Consider the following 23197-nt stretch of genomic DNA (forward strand, 5'->3'; position numbering starts at 1 on the left):
CCATTCTGCATATCTCACTGACATCTGAATTCCTGTATTATATCCTCTTTAGTAACAGGAGTACATTTTTTTTCTCCCCTCTCTGCTCCTGTAAGCATCAGTTTAGACACACAGGTGCTCTGCTGTTTTGTGTTTTCAAGCTGTAACGGTCTTCCAGGCACTTGTGGTTTCTGCCTTTGTTTTGCACACTCCTCAAGTTTTCTCTCAGACGCTCAGCGCACAAAAACATTATGCTAATGAGTGGGTAGACATCTGCTTCCAGCCCAGTTTTTCTCTAGGTGTTTCAGCGTGTGTGTGTGTGTGTGTGTGTGTGTGTGTGTGTGTGTGTGTATGTGTGTGTGTGTCACTCATATAGGGGATATGCTTTTACCTACAGTAGGTCAAATCTTTAAAACAGAGGCGTATAGACAGGAATGTCAGTCTGAACCAGCAACTAGAATGTATTCATCCTTTTTGAAGAATGATGTTTTGTTTCTCCTTTCTGTTCCCCTTCCCTCATGAAACAGCTTCATAGTATGATAATACATTAGGTTCAGCGTAGTGCGGGAATTAATGACTCACACTCCCGGCACAGCATGTCATTCAGCAGTGAAGGAGTGTCAGAAGGATCACTGAAACAGATAGTGTTGACTCTTATGCTTACGGTTTATGAGGTATTACCGTGATGTATCCAGTGAGGCTCTGGATCTATGTGTGTATGTATGAGGCAGGCTGCAACTAATAGCCACATTTGTTCAAATGCGTATAGGGCTTTTTTTCAGCAAGCTATAAGAGTAGTCTGACAGTGCTTAAAGGATCAGATCATTTTTGATGCCAAAAATAAGTAAACCCATAAGGGGGGGGGGGCTTCATTTGAAGGCAAAAGACAAGAAAAAGAAGAGGCAAGAAGACACATAAGACACAAAAATGAAGCTTTTAATTAAAGCCAACAGCAGCAAAGTTGAAAATGTGAGTCTAGGCTGTGGAGCACAACACATGCATTTGAACAGTATTGCACCACATTTGAAAGGACGTGTGCTTTCTAATGGAGCAGTGAAGCACTTGAAGAAATATTTCTGTTTCCACATTAGAAGTGGTTGCCCTTGACCTACTTTCCTTAATACTAATGGATCAGTATATACTACCCAATAATTAACAAAAAAAAAAAGAAAAAAAAAAGAAAACGTTTGATTAGGCCCTGTAATCAGCTTTAGAAAGATTGTGTGAATTAGAAGCCGTAGTCATGGAGAATAAACTAGGAAAATCATTTCAATCATCTACATGAAGTTAATTATCTTAGAATTTCAGCCATCAGAAAATGGTTTTGCGTGAGGAGGAAATCATTTTCGGAACCACAGATCATTCATTATGAGATTTTAAGGAATTTCCTGATGTCCAGTTTCCTAATTAATGTAGGACGCATATCAATAAATCTTGAGTTTGACCGCAATCAAATGGCTGTTTGCATCTGCTCCAGTTAATATAATAATTAACATAAGATCAGTGAATTGCTGTATTTTTCCAAACTTTGCCACTTAGTTTTGACACATGAAGCTGGTGAATGAGTTTAATACAGGAGATTATTTTTATTTTTTTTGTTTTATTTTTTCAGAAACAGAACTATAACTATTGAATTAGAGTACACGCACAACATGGCTTTCTATATGACCGTGTTTTCTACTTCCCACCTCCAGACAAAACTTTCACATCAGAGGTGTGTCTTGTTATGGCAATAAAAAGAACGAACAGTACAATGTTTGCTTTCTGGAGAGTGGATGACTTTCCTCCACAGTGCAGGTCATGTTTACCACCATGGCCATTATCTGGACTGTAATAAATGAATCAGTTTTAATTATTTATTTATTATAAGCATATCTATTATTCATTTTGTTTTGGATGTGTATAACAAAATCAACTCATTTAATGTATAAATGCATTCTCCTTAAAGAGACTGGATCTGTTGTTTAAACTACTGTCATAACTACTAGAGAGAAAAAAAAACATACCACATGTTCACAGGTTGTAATTTTTCATTGTAATATACAGGTTAGGATTGTTCAAGAGCCAAGTCTCTGTTAATAGCCTGTTTAGTATAACTTCAGTGATATCCCCTGATATCAACATTGTGTCTGCAGTATCCAGTGATATCACTGAAGTGACTCTGTACGCACTCAAGCAGCACACCTGCCAGAGAGCAGCAGTCACAGACTGTTAACCTCAAGATCTGGAAGTGTTTGTGAGTCAACGAAGCTTCACAAACTCTGTCACCATCTACTTTTGTCAAAGTTCGACAACACAAAGAGCCCTTTAGATTCATCTTTAGCAATCTTAAGATTCACAGTAAAGTCAGCTCAAGCACTGCGTCTGGCCCCGGCTGTAAGGTAAGCAAACTAAAGCTTATGATTCTAAGATAACGGAAGGCTCTTTAAATTTATTGTTAGTCTAAGTTCACTTGTAAAGTCTATGTAACCATGCTACTAACTGGTAAATATAGTCAATATTGGTCTGTCTTTAGAAGTGATTCGAACTGACGACAGCAGCCATAACAGAGCTGTTAAATCTAATAAAATGTTATACATGTCAGTTGAATGATGGCAGAATCCAGCCACAGTCAGAATAAACTCTACAACTTTAGGATTGTTCCGAGAGAAATTATATCATTCATTAAAAGGAAAATTCATTCAGTAACTTTGTTTTGATTCATCTTCCTTTCAAACGTACCAATAGCTAGTGCACAATGCCCATGCTGTGCCATTGTCCAATAACATCATAATGGTACTGACACTGGTGCAGCAGATAATGTTGCCTAACTCATTTTCCAGGAAAATCTGTTGCCGTTTGTAAACAGAAAGTTACAGACTCAGTGAAGCAGCGTGTGGAAGAGTTCGTTCCCGTCTCATGCTGCTGTTTAAGATTCTGATTCAAAGATAAAAAGTTTTAAATATGAGGTTTCCTTTACGGTTGAAAATAATGAATTGAACCAGGGAGGTCATTGTCATACTATACTGTTCTACTCGCATATTGTGTTGACATCTTGTCGCTTCTGTTTGAGGACTTAAAAAAACAACAACACAGCTCTAATTTGTGTTGTCAGACAATAGTAGCAGCAGTTGCATTCATACTTATAGTAACCTGCAGTTAATGTTGGTAGGTGTGTCAGTAGTGTAGCTTCACTTACAAATTCATGGTTCTTTTGCGCTCAAATTCTCCACTGCTCTACAATTCATCTTGCCATAATGAGTCATAGAAAAGTCCAGTTTTTATTTTATTTCATTTATTTATTGGAAATTTTAAGTATGGAAATAAGCACTTACACGTTGCCGATGTTATTTAGATTTCATTTGTTAGCAGCTAAATGAACTATTCCACATATTATTATTATTAGTAGTAGAAGAACTAGCAGTAGTAGTAGTTTTTTACATATGTGTAATTTCATATCCTTGCTTTATTATTATCATTCTTATTCCTTTATTTACAATATATCTATACTATTACTGTCTAAATGTTGGTAGCATTGTGTATGCCATCTTTCATTGATAAAAAAAAAAATATATATAGTGGCTTGTGAAGAGGCTGAGTTAATGTCTGCCCCTATTTATGTTTTTGTGGTCTATAGCACATATTATGATCATGTGGATATTATTATCGTCCTCCATGTGATGGTGTCATAAACAGGAAGTAAAAATTTAAAACCCCAGAATGAAAACAAGCAACAGCTGACTCACACATTGTGTTTGTGTCTTTGTGTCGTGTTTTGATGCAGGCACCTGCGGGAAAATGACCCTGCAACCATTAACTCCGGTGAACTGCACAGGCCTCCTGCAGCCCGGCTGCTCTCTGCTGCAGCTGGATGGTGAAGTTCTCCTGTTTGGCCAGAAAGGCTGGCCCAAGCGTTCATGTCCAACAGGAGTCTTTGGGGTTCGGTTTAAACAGGGTGAGATAAAGCTGAGGGCCATCAGCTTCTCCAGTGATTCCAGCTATCTCCCTCCATTACGTTGCCCCGCTGTTTGCCGCCTCGACCCCTATGACGGCCTCCCAGAGAGTTATCTCATCCACGGCGGCCGCACCCCAAATAACGAGATCTCATCGAGCTTGTACTTGCTGACCATGGATAGTCGCGGCTGCAATCGAAAACTGACCCTGTGCTGCAAAGAGAAAGAACTGGTGGGAGAAGTGCCAGGGGCCCGATACGGCCACACAATGAGCATGGTTCAGAGCCGCGGGAAGACGGCTTGTGTATTATTTGGGGGTAGATCCTACATGCCTGCGGGAGAGCGGACCACAGAGAGCTGGAACAGCGTCGTCGACTGTCCTCCCCAGGTGTTCCTGTTTGACCTGGAGTTTGGGTGCTCCTCTGCTCACACTTTACCTGAGCTCGGTGACGGACAGTCCTTCCATCTGGCCCTCGCTAGAGAAGACTGTGTTTACCTCATCGGAGGTCACTCGCTCGCCTCTGACTCCCGTCCCCCACGACTCTTGCGGCTGCGTGTCGAGCTTCTGCAGGGCAGCCCTTTGCTCTCCTGTGAGGCCCTCCACACTGGCATATCCATCTCTAGCGCCATAATCACCCGCCCAGGTCCCACTCACAGATACATAATCTTGGGTGGATATCAGTCAGACTCTCAGAAGAGGATGGAGTGCAGCACTGTGATTCTAGATGAGACAGGGATCCACTTTGAGACTTTAGTACCACCCGAGTGGACTCAAGATATCCTCCATAGTCGCACTTGGTTTGGGGGCAGTGCAGGAGAGGGAAGCATCCTACTTGCTGTACCTACTGAGGGAAGGCCATCTCAACCAGATGTGCATTACTTCTATATGGTGAGCTTCCAGACAGAGGGAGGGGGCAAAGAGGAAGAAGGAACCCTGGGCTGCAGCCAGGAGTCGACAGATTACGACGACTCTACTCCTCTTGAGGACTCGGAGGAGCTCTACTTTGGCCGTGAGCCGCACGAGCTGGAGGGCAGCAGTGACGAAGAAGGAGACACATACAACGAAGAGGATGAGGAAGATGAATCGAAAACAGGCTACTGGATCAAATGTTGCCTGAGCTGTCAGGTGAACCCCAACACGTGGGAGCCGTACTACTCCACTGAGCTCCACCGACCAGCCATGATCTTCTGCTCCAGAGGGGAGGGGGGGCACTGGGTCCACGCCCAGTGCATGGAGCTGTCTGAGACCCTGTTGGTCAGACTCTCTCAGGGCAGCAAAAAGTACTTCTGTCTGGACCACGGAGGCCTGCCTTACCAGGAGATGACCCCACCTCGACAGGTCATGCCCCTGAAGCGCACCCCCATGAAGATTAAGGACAGAAGAACTCCTCCAACAATCAAGATTTCCCCTGCCAAAAAAAGCTTTTTCAGAAGACTTTTTGACTGACTCTATTCTCGATGCGTAGTCACTGTTAAGGAAGCTATGTACTGTATATGTAGGGAGTTTCCTACTTTAAATAAGTGAATAAATGATTGACGAAAAACCGCTAATATGCTGATCTGTATATGAAGAGATAAAAATTGCAAACTGAAATTTCACGTCTGACAGCTGTGTGTTTTTATTGGGATTTTACAATGTTTGAATAAAAATGTACTACTGTATAATATGGCTTTAAACACAGGTTTTACTTACTTAACACTGTCTTCAAAGGCCAAACAAAGCTGTGTTCTTTTTATGATTCTTTTTTTACATTTACATTGATGATTAATGAATGGGAAATGTACTCAATGGAATTTGTGATAACAATGAACAATAAACAGCCTCAATTTCTCTGTCTTCATACCATTTTATTTCTTATGTGTTTTCATATATATATAAAAACTAGTGTGTCAGGCTTTCTACTTTGTATTTTTATCAGTAACTACTCTGTATTCAGTCAAGGACCAAAGTGAAAATATTGTGTTGTTGTTACTCACTTGTAAGGTCTATGGAACCATCCTTCTGACTGGAAAATATAGTCTAGCACTGCCTTTATTCAAGTGATTCAAACTGACCACAACAGTCATAATAATGCTGTTAAATCTAATAAAATTACATTATGTTGTTTTACGTGTCAGTTGAATGATGGCAGAATAGCCTTAGTGTCAAACTGAGAATAAAATCTACAACTTTAGGATCGTTCTGAGAGAAACGATGTTCATTTGTTAAATGGAAAATCCATTCAGTAATTTTGTTTTGATCCATCTTCCTTTCAAACTCACCAGTAACTAGTGCACAATTTACATGCTGTGCCATTGTCTCATAATATCATAATGTATTGACACTGGTGCAGCAGATAGTGTCCAGGAAAGTCAAGCTGAGCACTGTCAATGTTTGTAAGCATCCAGCAAACTGAAAGTATAAGTTTTTAAATTAGCACTTCCTAAAATTGGTTCCCAGAGGCAAATGCAGCTAAATTGATTTTACAATTAAATGAATTATAATTGATAAACATATAGACCTTTTGGCAATTATATCTGTAATGAAAATAAAAAAGCTGAAATGAAAAATGAATGTTTTTTTTAAAGGGCTTTCACAGTCTTTGTATGTGACAAAAAATATTTTAGTTTGTCTGGCTCTGATGTTTCCAGATCGGGTTCATTTGCTGTAAAACAGTTCATTGTTATTTTGTATTCCAGGAGCGCAGTCATAAATTGTGACTAGTGCTGTCTTCCAGGAACAATTGTACCTGAGTTCTGTGTTGCTAATACAAATTTAAAACACAAAAAAAATGAATCATAAATTATTTAAGAAAAATACACCAGAAGATTAAGTCAGATTCTGTCTTTATTTATTCTTTGGTGAAAAAAAGTAAAATAAAGTAGTAAAAAAAATGGTATAGCAGAGTAATTTGTGTGGTTCAGTGAAAATACATGAGAAATATGCGACTACATGTAAAAACAAACAACATGTGAAATGTAGTGGAGCTTCAGTGTAACACTGCACCAGTATGCAAAGTATATCACCACCGAAAATCTTCTGCAACCTCAGTAAACAGTACCTGATATTTAGTGTGGTATGGAAAAACAAAATGAGAAAGTACATGGTAAAAAAGTGAACAAATAGAATCTTATGAATCATCCATCATCCATTACTTTGGAAATGCAATTCATTACAGCGAAAAAACAAAAAAACAAATATGAGGCAAGTTGCAATATAATGCACTCGAAACATGATGTTATTGTACAAGTGTGACAACTATCCAATGAAATGTGAATATTTCACTGCTGTCATATGGTTAAACCTATGACAGTAAAAATCAAATCAAACATTCAATCAAATAGGAAAACAAAATTGCCTGTCACAATTCAAAATGGCGAGGGCAGAAAAAGACAATATAATCAATCAATCAAACAAATAAAGTTGCCAACAAATCAGTTTAAATCAGGTCTCTCAAGCTGCAGCCCATCCCTCTCCTCTGTCAGCCGTTGCAATGAAGAAATATCAGCAGAGAAAAGAGCCAGGTTATATACAGTACTTAAGAAAAATCCCTGCCTGCTAGAGAGTCCATGGGGTATTAGGCTCCGTAATGGACCATACTGTATTTTTATGATATCAACAAAAAGGTCAGTATATGCTTTATTTTATGTGAAGAATTCGAATAAGTATCATCTATCCTCGACTGTGCAAAAACTAAAAGAGATAAAAATTGGTTCAAAGTGACCTGGCATCTATCCTGCCCCTCAGGGATCCCACGATAAAGCACTAAAGTAATCTTTTTCAGAGGGCACTCATGAAACAAAGAACATTTTGGTCTCCGTGATTGCATTTTGCGCCAGCTCAAATGATATATTAATACAGTGGCCACAAATGTGGTCTTTTTAACACAATTTTCCCCCATGACTTACAGCGCTTTCATCTGTTTCCATAAATATCCTCTCTATATAAATTCATAAATGTGTCATATCCTTGCGATACAATAAACTGAACCATATTTCACAGACGGCGAAGATAAAGGAAAAAACTTTTCTGCTCAGAGCGAGCGAAAAGAAACCTGTGTGTTAATTCTATCTTCCTCTGCTGTCCAATCTTTGCTAACAAAGCAAGGCAAGGCAAATTTACAGTGTATGTATAGAACCTTTCCACAACAAGGCGGTTCAAATACAAGACACATTTAAAAACGTGGTGTGACAATAACATTACTTTCCATTAAGTTCTAGAAAATACTCCATTCAAGTGCGAAAAGGTCAACAGTAACTGATGTTTTGTTTCAATTTGCAAAGATACTCATAAGAAAATATGCAAAATCTCAGAAAAAGTGTAATGACACTGGCTCCTTTCCTGAACTATTCTAGACATCAAACAAAATATACAGGAAGTAAATTCAGCATTTATAAACAAGGCCATATTACTTATATAATATCGATACGTAACAGGTTATACAACTATTACAAAGTCAATCCAATGTTATATCAAAAGTTCATATCAAAAGAAAAATCAAAATTCATTCACTTCTAGAGAAATATCCTCATCATCCTGCATCTCTATTGGGTCAATGGTAGCTTGCAGAGCTTTGGCAGAGTTCTTGTGAGCCTCCATAAACTTCTGCAAGTACTTGGAGGTGTAGAGCCAGTGGTGTTTCAACACGTCCTCAAGTTCAAAGGCCTTCGACTGACGTGCATTCATCTTCCGGAAGCGCCTGAACAGTTTGTTTGCCGACTCGTTCCCCTCACTGGCCCAGGCTCCTATGGATCCATCTCTCTCTATGATTTCAGGCACATGGGCCAGAGTCTTATGCAGGTAATTGGTGATCTTTCCGTTGTACCTGTATTTGAAGGTAGAGGAGAGGAGGTCGGCAAAGTGCTGCGAGTTAAAGCTGTAGCGGCACAGCTGGTCTGGGCATTCCTTGGCTGGGCAGGTGGCGCGCCACACAGGCCTCATCTGGAGGTAGAGCCTCATGAGCTCCCTCAGGGCCTCTCTCCTTTCCTCTGAGGGCACCAGTTCACACACCACCTCCACAGTCTCCAGGGTCATTAGCCTGCGGGCGTAGTTCCCATTCATCCTCATTACCGGTTTAAGCTTCATCTTCTTCCTCAGCTGTTTATCTAGGGCGGCCCTCCAGCTGCGCCTTTCCTCCCGGCTGGGGTTGACCTTTTGATACACCTCCCCAATCTCGTCCTGGAAGATTTTGTAGAACTCAGTGGCATTGCCAATGTCGCAGTGCAACGCATCTAGCGTGGGGTGGGTCTCCATGAAGGGCTTTGCAGAGACACCTTTGACTCTGTCTCGCAGTTCGTCCACAGACTCAGAGAAGGGGTTGGTTCTCCATATTTCATAACGTTCTAGGTTCTCTTCATGGCCGCGGGTGACGGAGTGTAGCACCATGTTTTGAGAGGCGTTCGCCCGGCTGGAGTCACACAGAGTGCAGACATACGTGGACCCCGAGGACTCCAGGCCTTCCATCTCTCGCACCATCTTCTCATCGTATCCCGTGCCCCTGAAGTGGAAGCGGAAGGAGCGAGGAAGGCCGCCGATGGAGAGGATGAGTCTGCTCTCTTTCATTGCATTACGCTCTGCAACTACAGGCCCCAGGAGAGCTGTGAGTGTCTCGTGGTCTGACTCATCCACAAACATCAAGCAAAGGGGCTTACAGGACAGCTCCGAGTTGGGCCTTGGCTCGGTGAAGATGGTAACGTCCTCCTCCTCCTCCTCTGCCCGGACAGAGAGAGACATAACAGTGAAAGAGAAACGTACAGCCTTCTCGGGAATGGCTGGTCCTCCGCCGTGTTTCTCGCTGACATCGCCCATGCCATCACAGCATTCCTTGATCATGACAGTAAAGCCTGAGGTGCAAGCACTGTCTTCCATCCCGCTCTCTCTCAGCCCCTCCATGATGTCCTCCTCCAGATCCTTTAATGCTGACACCAGCGCCACATCATAACGAAAGCGCCGAGTGATGGTGTCAGCCGGGGTGTCATCCACCGAGGAAGCCCATCCAGAGAGCCCATTAATAATGCCAACATTGCAAGATGTGGACACATTCTTGAGAGCTGGCTGCCACTCAAACTGGTGAAAGCCAGGGAGAAGCTCCTTCTCTGCTGCTCGGAGGGTGTGCAGGGGCTGAAAGATCTGGCGGCCACTGGTGGCTTTGACGGTCCGGTACATCTTGTGATACTGGCTGCAGCTCAGGAAAGTGTTCACCCGAATGGCCAAGCACACTGCGGGATGCAACCCAAAGCCTCTGCCTGCAGAGAGAGAGAAAATGAAAGGAGAGGAGAATTTCAGAAAAAAAAAAAGGCAGAATGAGGCAAAAATAAAAAACAGATATACAAAAGGAAAGTGAGGGGAAAGGAGTGAGACATGAGGAGAATTATTCAATACCAAACTGTGGGAGCCCATTTCTACTGATTTGAAAAGAACTGCAGTATCTAACATTTCCTCATTTGATATCCCGCATTTGGAGTCATTTATACCATGAGACAGAGAGAATCAGGAATTTAACACCCAGATGTGAATGTATCATTGTCAAAAGCCCACAAGCCCATGATTACAAAATCCAATATTTCCTAATTTCCAAATGTTATAAGGGGACAGAGGGTTGAATCAGTGAAGCTGGCAAAAGTGATGTATTGGCTGCAGATGAAAACAGACACCAGCTGGCTTCTATTCCCCAGAGAGGAGGATGGTGCTGTCTGTGTAATTTGCAGATACAAGAGCTGCTGATGTTGTTTTGATTCTAACAGCCCCTTCACAAGAGTTGTTATTGTGCATTAAAGGGAGTGCGAGAATGAGAGACTGACAGACAAGCAGACAGAGAGCGAGAGTGGGAGAGAATCGGGGAGGGGTTGGGGCGTGTACCAGCGGCGGTTCAATAGACAGAGATGGACAATAATGAAATGCTTTTCAATCAAAAACACAGAAAACTTTCTTCTTTCGTCTTTTCAACAGTGAACTTTTCATCTCATTGTTATTTATGTGATGACTGTATTCCTCAGAGGTAGGAGGAAATATTAATGAGCAAACACTATCATGATTTTCATTTGTTTGTGTCCCTCTTTGTTGGCTCTGAAGAGTCACGCTGATGGAACAAAAGGTTTATAATAGCCTATTACCTTGCATCATGGCCTCGAGCTCATCTGCTTGCCGGTGTTCATTCCCAGATCTCAGTGCGAGCAGGAACAGTGTCAGGCACACGGACTTCAGGTCACCACCTTCCTCTTTGTCTGCGAACACTTTGACCTGGTTCTTCAAATCCCTCAGTCGATGCTTCTGGGCACGACGGGTTAGTGACAGCAAGTGCTGACGGGGTCTTCCCCCTTTATTGGCTAGCAGGTAGTTATCAAGCTCTGATGACTGCTCATTTGCGTCCTGCTCATTCAGCTCGTGGTCCCGACAGTGAGCTTTAAATGAGTCCAACCTTACCTGCTTGCCGCAACCGCCTCTGGGGCAAAGCAGAGGTAGGGAATGCAGAGCTGATAAAAAGGCTTTGGCAGGCGGGCTGAGGTCATCAGGGCCACAGGACAAGTTGCAGGCTGGGCAGTGGGGTCCCAGAACGTGGTTGCATTTTATGATGCAGCTGCGGCAGAAGAGGTGCCCGCAGGGGGACTGAACTGGATCAAAGAGCAGGTGGTCGCACACCAGGCAGGTAAAAGAAAAGAGGAAGTCCACAGGGAGCTTGTCAGAGATCAGTTTAGCGCTCAGGTGGTCTTTCTGGCAGCGGGTGATGTTCCTCACCCACTGCTCTCTCTGGATGCTGGGTTTCCTCCAGCCCCTGAGCCCCTGACCATGATGACGGTCTGCGAATGATCTCAGAACTCTCTTCTCTCCTACGGCGATGCTGTCGGAGTGCTCCCACCTGGTCCTTTTCGCCAGGCTCTGGGCTCTGGGAATGGTCTTCCTCCTCTTCCTCCCGGTCCGCTGGAATGAACATTTCTTTGGGGAGCAAAGGTAGCAGGGGGAAGAGTGGGGTTTCCACTCAGGGACTCTTACTCTGGAGAAGTTGCAGACGCCGCCTCCTCGTATGGCAGCCATCCAGCAGCGATGGCAGAAGGAGAGCGGGTGGACAGATTCTGTGTCCTCCGTCACGTCCACTTTGAAGACTTTGAGGATGACCTCCGGCCAGCCGGTAAACCTGCAGCCCATTTTACGCAGGACACCTTTGCTCACTTCATCCAGATCCCCATGAACTTCATGCACTGGTCCTTTGACTTTCCTCAGGGTCATTCCACAGAGACGGCAGAGACACCTTCATAAAACAAAATCGGTGTTGTCAAATTCTCCGAAAGAAACATTTATAATAGTGAATGTAGTGTAGATTATTATAAAGTGACATCTGATTACCTGAGGTGGTTCATGTGGGTGTCCATTTCCTCTAACTTCTTATCTACCCTCCGGCCCGGGCCCTCCACATTCTCCTTGCTTTTTCCCCCAAGGCACAATTTCATAACGCTCCCTGGACTCACCCCATTATCTAATTCTATTTTTGGAGCTGCAGGAGGTGAGATCCCTAACAAGACTCCGTTCTCAGCCTGTGTCTCACTGGGGAGAGGGGCCTTCTCCATGGATCTCACCCTAAATAGCTTAAACTTCCACTGAGAGTACTTAGAGTGGGGATGGTGGAGCTCAGCCGGCATGTTGGATCTGGGGCCATCTGTCTCCGGGTTCTCCTCCGCCATGATGCGTTTTCGATCTTAGACCCTGGAGAGGAGAGGAGGGCTTAGTTTGATACACTACAAAAGTATGAAAATAATGTCAGCTGTCCACGAGAAGCACATTAATGGATAAAGAGAAGAGATTTGAAGGTTTAGATCCTCAGATATCCCCAGTGCCTTCTCAGTGTTGAGCCCACGACACAATCTAACAGCTTTACGCGATTCCTGTTGAATTTATACCCCAAGTACCCTGAAATCCCACTGAAGAGAAAGTAGTGAGCCCTGACCTAGAGTGCTGTATTATACCATAAGTGGCATTTAGATCTTGTGTAAAATGCATGAGACAAGCATTGGGGGAATCGATACAGCGCCAAAATCTTCATTCTCTCATCCCCGATCCCATCGCTCAGGGAGCCATCGTGACTTTTTTTTCCCTTTGACACAGCGAGTTTGCTAAATGGGCAACCTTATCCGTGCAAGGCTGTCAATCATTTATATTAGTCATTTTCTTGGCTTGAGAGAGAATTGGGAGCCCCCGGGAGCCTCCGACTGGCATTTTAAATGCGGAGGAATAAATCTGAGACACTGTGAACTTATTTCATAAATACATAGATATTGACCAAACAGGAGGGAAAACAAAACAAGAGCCATCATATTGAATAAAGATCATAAAGAATTATCCCAAACACAACATTGTTCCATTTAGGAGTCGTATTTCAACATCCAAGTGCTCTTATGATACGGCACAGGTAGGATCAATGATACTGCAGCACTGACAGACCCTATTTCACCTCCCCTACCACCCCCTCCCTCCCCCCATACTATCTTCGTTTCATTACCAGTTCAGACAATAAAGCAGTCAAACAGTCTCAGAAACTATTACATCCATAGTTGAGTCTTACCATTGCACACCTGTAGTGCACACACCACACACAGGAATCTTCCATCTATCCATCTTTCAGTGTTCCCACTACGTTTTCTCCCTGGGAGGCTTGAATCTGGCAGTCTCCTTCATTCCCTCGCTCTGTGTGTACTTCACATGCTGAACTCTCCTTTGAGACAAACAGCTGAGCCTGTGTGCATGTGTGTCAGCTGGGCTCTTACCTTGTTTTTCAGTCTCAGCTGGCGTCAGATCTCCTGGGGGTCCTCTCCGCATGAAAGCGCAAGGGAAGCCCTGGAGCCCGGCCCCCGCAAACACTACATAGACTGTATGTGTTGGAGTGCGTCGCAGTTTGCAGCGTCTATACAGTGGGATTGCTCCTGTCTGTCTCCTCGTGTCTTGTATTTATACCCTTTCCATTCATGGGATCCCAACAGTCAATGCCTGCCACCTGATAGAGGCAGCTGATTTGGAAGAAGAAAAAAAAAAACAAGGTCAACCCCAAAACACGGTTGCAAACATGTGCATGTACAGAATCCAACAGTCTACCCTAAACAAACAACTTTCTACCCCACCACATTCATCCTCAGCTGGAACCACTTCTGTGTCACCTTTATCTCCCCTTTCCCTTATCCATCTGCAGGTTCACCTCATCCAGGTGGCCTCACTCTGACAGAAAGACAGATACTTTAAACTCACGAAAAGGCTACTAGTGCTAGAGCTCACACAACAGGGCACAAAATAAATTCACTGTCTCGTCCACAGGAGAACAAAAAGCGTGTCAAATATTGTATCAAAATATTATTTTTTATGATAGTGACATTGCAAATTTAGACACAGACAAATGAATTTGATAGAAACATGGATGAATGCAGGAACTGACAGAATGAAAATAACAGTTCATGTCAGTGCATTAAAGCTGATGATGATCTTTGTTTATTAGCTTCTATGTGTGACTGTCAAACATGTTGGGGTGTTCTCTAATGAGGCGGTGTTAAGCAAATCGGCATCTTTTAGTCATTTTCTCCTTTTGCAATAATGTGATCTGTCAAAACATGAAAGGTGACATGGTGGTAATGTCTCAATCATACATGTTGTCATAGTGTCTGTCTGTGTGTGAATAAGAGAGGAGGGAACTGAAGAATGACTTTTAGAGGGTGGGAATGAATGAATAAAGAAAAATAGGAAACAATAATATTTGCCGTAACGATAATAACTCTGATTGTTATTATTGTCATTCTAATCTCTCTGTATTATTGAGATTCCCCCTCGTGCCACTTCCCATCATCTTTCGGTACGTGTGACTGACGCTGCGGCAATTCAGGTGTTGACTGCTTTGAATCAAAATTACAAAGGGAGCAACACGAGTGACTTGTATCAGGTTGAATGCCAATTAGCAGTGTGTGTTAGCTGTTGGAGTGTGAACGTTTATCAGGCGTCTACTATTTCGACAAGTGAGTTTTTCAAAGCAACGTGAGCTTAATTACAAGAGGCCACATGGCCGCTACCTGGATTGTAGACGCATGGGTGAAATAAACCAGAAAATATACATTGAATGTGTCAAATGTTCTTTTTCTTTCATTACAAGATAACTGCATTGTGTATACTTTATATATTGTGTTGCTATCATGTTGGACACCCGTGTAGTTTTTATCTGCACCTCCTTTCTTTACATACAGTCAGCAAGCAAAGCAGCACGTTTCATTCATTTTTCTCAAAGCTGTCGCTCCGTCACCATTCAGTGAATGAGTTTTAATTAGACAGTATCATCTGATATAATGTCTCAGTAGGTATGTGGAGTATTTGCCCAAGATCATTCTTGTTTGTAATTATCCAGGGGATTAATCTGTTGTATTCGCCACAGGAGCCTGTTGCTGTTGCGCTGGAATTGCCAGCCAACTCATTAGATACACAGTCAGTGGGCACCAAACAACAGTTGGGTCTCTCCCACTCTTGTCATCTTAACAGGGGAGCAGGATGAATACTGGCAGGCTTTGCGGCTTATATTCGGTGCATATGGTCAAGTGTGACCTTAAAAAGCAACAGTAGTAATTTCTGGGGTTTTTTTTGTGTGTGTGTGTGTGACAAGCGTACTTACTCACAAGAAATGCTGAAAAGGGAAAATATGCAGAAAAGTTCAAACAAAAAGTGTTGCTTACTACTTATTCAAATCCATCAGACACAGCTGGGAGATTTGAAGCACACAATGCTTGATATATTACATATCCCAGAACAAGCAAATGATGGATTGTAGCAAGATGTTCCCAGCCTATTTATAGTTGATATTTAGATTTATGACGGCCAGGTAGCCACATGTTTCCAAGGTAAACGGCACACCTTGCTCCATAGCAGAAACGGAGCTGCAGATGTCTGCCTGACAAACAAGCTGTGACCCCCTGAGACCCTCATCTCTCTGCGCCTCCTAATTGACTTGTTATTGATCAACTCAAAGACAGTCTGATTTATGGGAACGAGGACTTGTGGAGACAGCCACCTGGCATGGAGCGGAGTGTTATGAATGTGAGGAGCAGACCCTGGGGGACTAGAGGCTGCAGTTTAGGAGGACATACAGGAGTTTGCAATGCACCAGCAAACTGACAACTTGCAGGAGGTGGGGTGTGTTTTTTTCTAATATGATGAATCCAAACAACAGCAGTGAGCAATGCGTGTGTGTGTGTGTGTGTGTGTGTGTGTGTGTGTGTGTGTGTGTGTGTGTGTATGAGCATGTAGCAGGTGTGTGCAGTGGGAGGGATGAGTGGGAATATGGCAGAGGCAGTACATGTGTTTTGGGGTTGGTGGTGGAGTGGAATGGAGAGGCTGTGTGTCTGTGGGTGCCACGCAGGAACAAGACCAAATAAATATAAATCAGTCCTGCTAATCCATCCTCGAGAAACTGAAAAACCATTTCCCTTTTGGGCCGGCGCATGTGTGTAAAACAAAGAGACGGACAGACAGAGAAAGGGAACGAGAGGGAAGGTGTAAGAGGTGAAAGAGGCAGAGAGACAGAGAAGGGGGATATAGTAGTGATCTTGAGTAAAGGAGTTGCACAGGATAACAGGCTTAGCTCAGAGTGGAGAACACAAAAGGGCTTAAGGCTGATTGCAGGCTGTGACAAGGAAAGGGGGGAAGAGATCAAGCCTTCCAGGCAGAACTATGTAAGCTGAAGGTCCAAAAAAAAAAAAAAGACCCTCTGACAGCTCAAGTCACACAGCAGCTTAAGGAGAAGTGTCAATAGCAGAAATGGACAATGAATGAATGCAACAGCAGCGTCACTATCTTCCTCACGGGGGAACAAAATGTCAGCGTGGTACGCATTTGAATACACCGACAAAAATTATGATATTTCTAAATGTCATGAAGAATGTAGGCATCTTTGGGGTTGTATTCAGGGTAAAGAGGGCATTTCACTCTCATATTTCCAATGCAATATATTGAGCATTTGGTATGCAAATTTTAATTCTGTTTACATAGCACGCTTAACAAGTACTTCAGCCTCGCCCCGCCGATTCACAGTGAGTTGCCTCCCACTGCTGTCCACCTCTTCCATCCCTCATCCGGAGACATGATTTCATAGATCAATACTCAAAAAGGTAGACTTGAATGCAGAGCTATTCGTCAAAGCTACCTGCCAGAACAAACCCCTTACCCCACCACTCAAATCCCCCCTCATTCATCTCCCCCGTCGCTCCCTTTCAAAGTCTTGTTTCCCTCGTCTCGCCCCCTCTCCTCTCACCCTCACCTCAGCTTTTGTTAATAATCAATTATGTGATTATTCCAATGGGGTGATTAATTACTGCCTCTCCCTCCCTCTGTACCGCAGGTTTGCATGCTTATAATCACACAGTGACAGCCAGGGGACAGCTGAGTTGAGTGATGCCGTCCCGAGGCCTCGCGTGACCCCGTATGACTCGGCTGCATTTGTTGCCGGCTCATCCTGACTGATGGAGCTTTAACAGAGAGCCGAGACACACCACAACAACATCACAGCTTCTACAAATAACTTCCCCCACAAGCTGCTGACAGCCTGACACCACAATATCTTCCATGTCCAGCTATCCAAATATTCATTTTATTGGATAGTCTAGTCTTGGGACCGCATTAATTCGTTCCAACTCTTGCATTATAACTTTCCCTGAGGTGCTGCAGAGTTATTTTGGTTTTGGACAGGTTCCATTCATCTCTTCTGTTCTGGTGAGTTAGACAATATGGAGAACAAGTTAAGCTACAGCAACTGTGAGTGTCCATTTTAAGAACCCCTTTTTTAAAAAAAAAAAAAACAACAAAAAAAAACAAATCCTATCACCATAGCAAGACAGGTCACATGGAGGTCAATAACATGCAGGGACTGCAGTGTGACTACACGGTGCGATTGTGCTGGAGTGTGCAGCACAGCCTTGTGAAAAGTGAGACCTGCATCTGAGCAGACAATCCAGATGGGTGTTGATCCACCACTCACAGTAAACCAAATGAAATTAAACCCTAAGCCGGATTCAGGAGCACTAGAGTAGAGTGGGGAATCAAGACCAGTGTCTTTAATCAAAATAACAATGCTCTGTAATTCTGTGTTAATTAAATGTAGATTTCCCTGATTGAGGAGCAGTCTCCTTGATACCAGGGGACCTCCAGTCACGTAAACATCCACTCACTGGATTTGTCTTGTGTTTAACCACGTATTAGTCCTCTTTTCTCAAACTGTCTGGTGCTGGTTTACACAGAAGGTCTGTCAGCTGAGGGATGGTAGCTTGCAAACAGCTCCTCAAGATTTCAAACGTTCAGCATCCTTGAAGGGAGGATTTCTTGGCAAATTGTTAAACACCTTAATGAGTGGGTTACACCCGTACAGTTCTCGAATGAAATGAGAGTGATGGTGAATTCTTGGCGCTAAATTTCAGACTATTTGTCTCTTGAGTGGTCATTCTCCTTCTCACCCTTCCTCTCTCCCTTCCTCAGTCCCCTCCATCAATGTAATGAGCAAATCATGGCCACTAGGGAGAGATGTAGAGAGAAAAATTGGTCCCATTATATGTCAAGGAGTGTGAAAAGAGCAGCGCTGTTGTCTGTCAACTCTAACCCCCAACTATCCCTGGTCTTAACTTCCCACCAAACACAAAGAGCTTTTTTCCCACACGTAGATCAGCTTATTATTTCCCTGTCTTTTAACTAAAAAGTCCATTATAGGAAATGCCAGGACAGCCATGCCCTTTTCTACACTAGCTCTGCCGGAGCTCAGACAAGAGAACAATGGACACAGTAACACGCGCCGATTCAGGGCTGATTTAGAGTGACTGGTCTTAAACCCAACTTACAGAGTACAGTAATTATAGGAGGTGAAGGGAGGGGCTGTGAAGGATGCTGTGGATAGGTGGGGGCCTGGGGAGGGAGGTTGTTGTCATTTGGCAGCCAGTCCAGTTGGAGAGAGAAATGATTATTGTAGCCAGAGCCTGGGTGGTGGAGCATTTATCAACCAGTCATCGCAATGATTCACACGGTCCAGCGGGGAGCCATTATTTTACCACCCCGGTCTCTCACGGCAACCTGCTGGTGGTGAGTATGATGATAGCTGTGGGCTTTATGAGCACAGGAACGGGCATACACAGAGGCTGTTTGAGTACAATAGTTTGGAAAGTCGCATTTCTTTTCAGAGAGTCGTGTGTAGTCTGTGGATTGGACTATGCCGAGAAAGAATGGAAGAGCTGAGCCCAACTCAGGGGCATATGGCATTTGTTCACTGCAGCAGAATACAGAGATGCCTCGGGAAGGGACTGAAAAACATGTGGTCCCTGTAGTTGGGAGGGAAAGTAACTGGCATTGAATACATAAAGATCACAAATAAATACACTATCCACCTGCTTGGCAAGTGCTTTGGGACCCGGGAGATCTGGAGGCATTGATACAGTTTTTAATCGTCTGGCCTTCCCGTACAAGCAAGTATAACAGTCTGCGCATAAGCAAGTAAATTCCTCACTGAACAGGGAATATTGGAAAGAGGCAAAGGAGGTCTGCGATGGGCTTCTCATAATAACAATGATAAGAAATGCTATTCTTCTATTCATACTCCCCTCACTTTTCCTTTACCAACTTTCCCTTTTGTTTCCCATGGGACACACATCATTCTAATATACACAGATTTTCATCCCTGTGCTTTTTGTGAAAGACCTACAGGACAGACAGAGAGACACATGCAGGGAGAGGGAGAGAGATGGGGGCTGTTTATTTAGTCAGATGGTCTAACGTGTGTGGAATAGATTGGAGCTGGAGAGAAAGGCGTCTACGCAACGGCAGTTGGTGTCAGTGGGTGAGTGAATGATGCTGCGCCTCAAATCACTCCAAAGCCATACTTTATGGTGAACAGTAAATTGAGATTTTGGACACTGATGAATTATCATCATCGCTGACAGGTGTAGTGTTGCATAATGGCAATGACGCATCCATGAAAGTGAAATATATTGCATATGTAGCAACAAGACTGAAGAGCGTACAGCCACGCTAGCGGCTCTGTGAGGCTGCAACAAGGCACAGCAGTGCTTTGAACTAAATGTTAACATCAGCATGCTAACATGCTCATAGTGACAATGCTGACATGCTGATGTTTGGCAGGTGTTTTACCATGTTCGTCTTAGCTTAGCAGGTTAGTATGCTATGCTAATGCTTGCTAATTAGCACAAAGTACATCTAAGGATGATGGAGTAGTGATTAGCTTTGCAGGTATTGATCATGAACCAAAGAATTGGATGATTTTCAATTTTGACCTGAGGGTGGCGCCAGATGAAAAGTCATTGGATCACTAAAGTTATTAGGCTTCTGTGGACCATTAATGTCAGCACAAAATCCAGCAATCCATCGAAGTGTTTATTTTTTCGTCTGGACCAAAGTGGTAGACCAACAGAGCAACTGACAGACTGACATTGCCTTTCCCAAGAGCCATGTGTTAGTGTGGCTTCAAGTAATGTGCATGCTATGAAAAAAAGCTCCCTTTTTGCTCCATGTGAGGACACTTAGAATTAAAAAAAAATCATAATAAGTAAATGTTCAACACTAGGTAGTATAGAGGGAGTGATTTCGGACACAGCCAGATTGAGTGAGTGCCTATTTGCGTACTCATTCTCACAGATCTCCTCATTGCTCTCTAAATTATTCACCCGTACAAAATTCTTTTCCCAGGATGGCTGCAACTATGTCTTCATGTCTGCCTTATATACTCTTTTTTCCCCCTCAGCCTACTCTCGCTTCACTTCCGTGTGCCATTCACTGTCATTGTGAAAAGGTGTGTGCGACTCCACTAGTAGAGCAGAACCCATTATCATAAATAGGCCAATAAGTAACTTCACACAATGTGTCTCCAAAGCAAGCACACTCTATATGCAAAGCAGAGGCGCACTGTTAAAGAAACTGGCGCCAAGTGATTATATTTGTAATTTAATTTCCTTGGTCACACAGAGATAAGAGAAGGGAGCGGCTACAGTTGGCCAGGGATGAATAGGGTGACGAGAATGGGACTACAGCTTCATTGTCTGGACTGAGATGTCCGAGACGACACCTTACGAGGAAGGGTACCGGCGGGCAGATACGGTAGCCGGCACACACTGGGATTCACAAACTCAAGTCCAAACTCAAAGACACAAAAACAACGGTGGTACTAGAGACAGCATAGAGAGGAGTTGTGTTATGCAAAAGCGCCTGCACTCTCAAATCCAACGGATGAAAGTAAGTAAGTGCAGGATAATGAAGAAACTCCTTTTCCCCTAATGCAAGCGACGTCTCTCTCCTTTCTGTCTCACTATCCTTTGTTTCTGCTGAACAAATGTAATCAGCAGGGTGGTCTGGGTGGGATGTCAGTCACAAAGAGCAATGGCTCATTGCAGATTCTACAGGCGAGATGAACTGGGTCACTGCAAGAAAAATGACTTGAAGGACACAAAGTGTACTCTCCCCATATCCTCGTGCACCCGCTCTCTTTCTCCCTCCCTCTCTGTCTGCTTTTTCGGAGATTGTAGGACTGCAGACATCAAATTTCCTGACTTTTCCATTTTCTAAGAGCGTCCACTTATACTGATGACAGTGCAGTGGAGGGCACAATACTGCAGTGGTCAAACTCTGATTTTGACTACATCAGAGCATTGGGGGCTACATAGAGCTGGTGGTAAGGGAAGGAGAGACAGAGTAAGGTAAGGAAATCTGACACCGCGCAGGGACAGTGTGAAACTATTTTGTGACATCTCAAATCCTCTCTCCCCCTTTGTTCTCTCCTCCCCTCATCTTTATGTCTGTTTCTTCCCTGCTGTCTTGTCTTTCAGTGTATTTCCTCAGTGTCTTCACTTTGAACCCAACAGCATTAACCTGTCAGGAAAGTTACAAATGTTCTGAGTGAATTATGTAAACCACAGAGAAATAAAACTGCAAAAAGCATGGAGTTCTCGCTTTATTTCATAATTCATCATGTTCCCAGATCGAGCCAAATAAAACTTGACTTATTAAGTAGTCCAGCACATTCTGGCTCAAAATCGCCTGAAATATGCCCGACAATATTTATCACACTTTGCCTACCTGGCAAATAGAAGTCAAACACACACGCACAACAAACACATGCACATACATGCACAGATTTTTTTTTTGTGTGTGTCTGTATGTGTGTGTGTGTGTGTGTGTGTGTGTGTGTGTGTGTGTGCGATTTCATTACTCAGATGAAAGCAGTGTCTCACCCATTTCACCGGATTTCATTGCAGGAGGTGAAGCAATAGATGTTACACCAGCACCACCAAAAGGTAAAACAGAAAACAACAGTTTCATGCTCTCCTTTCTGTCCCTTTCCTCGCCTCCTAAATACAAACTTACAGCTCTGAAAATCAGATTAAGGATGCTTCGCCCTGGCAGCCGGCAAGTTTATTTATTTATCTTAATGAACACAACCGCAGATGCACAGGCGAGCACAGAAACACACACCGTATAGGCTACTGGGAGGGTAGCATGGTGGCGGTGCAGTATAATTAGTAGGATATGGCTGTATAATTGGTCTCTAATGGATATGAAGAGCAGCGGTTTAGCCCAGGCAGTGTTCTACACATGCTGCTGACCGCGGGCAGGAAACGTTGACGGCCTGTTCAATCTTGGTACCATCTTCCGATTGATGTCTCTGTAGCAAATGCCCTTCAACAATCAGCGCCCACAATCTCTCTGTGGCTATCAGGCCACCTGTCTATCTCTCTGTAGCATCTTCCTCCATTCATCTGTCATTTCTTCCTTTGTGCCTAAACATCTCACTATCTCTTTCTCTCCATCGCCACATTGATTTCGGGATGTCTTTTTCTCTGAAGGCATTCTCAACCTTTGGTCTGTTTCTCTCAGGAAGGTGAAAGAGCAGTGTTTGTGATGTTGTGATGGTGAAATGTGGAGTGTTTGTTTATGAGATGCAGGCAGCCATAAAAGACTGGGTGATTCCAAAGGCCCAGGCAGCGCATACCAGGGGAAATAACGCCAACTTTAGATGAAAAGGAAATCAAAATGTCAAAAGTGCTTTTATTTACCAAAGAAAGTAGGCTACCTGCTCTCATTATTTAACAAATGAGGTTTGAAGAGATTTCTTTGAAAAATGAGGACTGAACTACACTAACACTGCTGAGAGGCACAGCTGGACGCAAGAGGTCAACACACAGTGAATTGGATGGATTTCAAGTTTAGTTGGGGATGCTCTATAGAACAATTCTGTTCATGGATCGCGTGCTGATGCAAGACGACCTTCAAGGACATTCTCCTCATTTACACAGCAATTAAGCGCTAT

The 23197-nt window shown here is 43.5% G+C and overlaps 2 protein-coding genes across 2 annotated transcripts; one reads left to right on the top strand and one right to left on the bottom strand.

The window, feature by feature from the left end:
• Positions 1-3756: 3756 nt before the first annotated feature.
• rag2 (recombination activating gene 2) lies at positions 3757-5744 on the top strand. Its single transcript, XM_023406668.1, has one exon. It carries the CDS (start codon positions 3757-3759, stop codon positions 5356-5358), a length of 1602 nt encoding a protein of 533 aa, XP_023262436.1. The 3' UTR covers positions 5359-5744.
• Positions 5745-6720: 976 nt separating this feature from the next.
• Positions 6721-12580, bottom strand: rag1 (recombination activating 1). The gene is made up of 3 exons (XM_023406681.2): positions 12232-12580; positions 11004-12136; positions 6721-10136 (listed from the first exon to the last, which is right to left on the bottom strand). Exons 1-3 carry the CDS (start codon positions 12564-12566, stop codon positions 8389-8391), a joined length of 3216 nt encoding a protein of 1071 aa, XP_023262449.1. The 5' UTR covers positions 12567-12580; the 3' UTR covers positions 6721-8388.
• Between the last annotated feature and the right edge of the window lie 10617 nt (positions 12581-23197).

The sequence above is a fragment of the Seriola lalandi genome, unplaced genomic scaffold (assembly GCF_002814215.2).
Source record: "Seriola lalandi dorsalis isolate HSWRI2012SDOR001 ecotype SW California unplaced genomic scaffold, Sedor1 jcf7180002054314, whole genome shotgun sequence".
Classification (NCBI taxonomy): domain Eukaryota; kingdom Metazoa; phylum Chordata; class Actinopteri; order Carangiformes; family Carangidae; genus Seriola; species Seriola lalandi.

Bases quoted from the DNA above. Each gene is read 5' to 3' on its own strand.
- rag2 (XM_023406668.1), top strand. From the start codon at position 3,757: ATGACCCTGCAACCATTAACTCCGGTGAACTGCACAGGCCTCCTGCAG.
- rag1 (XM_023406681.2), bottom strand. From the start codon at position 12,566: ATGGCGGAGGAGAACCCGGAGACAGATGGCCCCAGATCCAACATGCCG. The intron at 12,137-12,231 runs GTAATCAGATGT...TGTTTTATGAAG, and splicing joins ACCCACATGAACCACCTCAG to GTGTCTCTGCCGTCTCTGTG. The intron at 10,137-11,003 runs GTAATAGGCTAT...CTCTCTCTGCAG, and splicing joins GCTCGAGGCCATGATGCAAG to GCAGAGGCTTTGGGTTGCAT.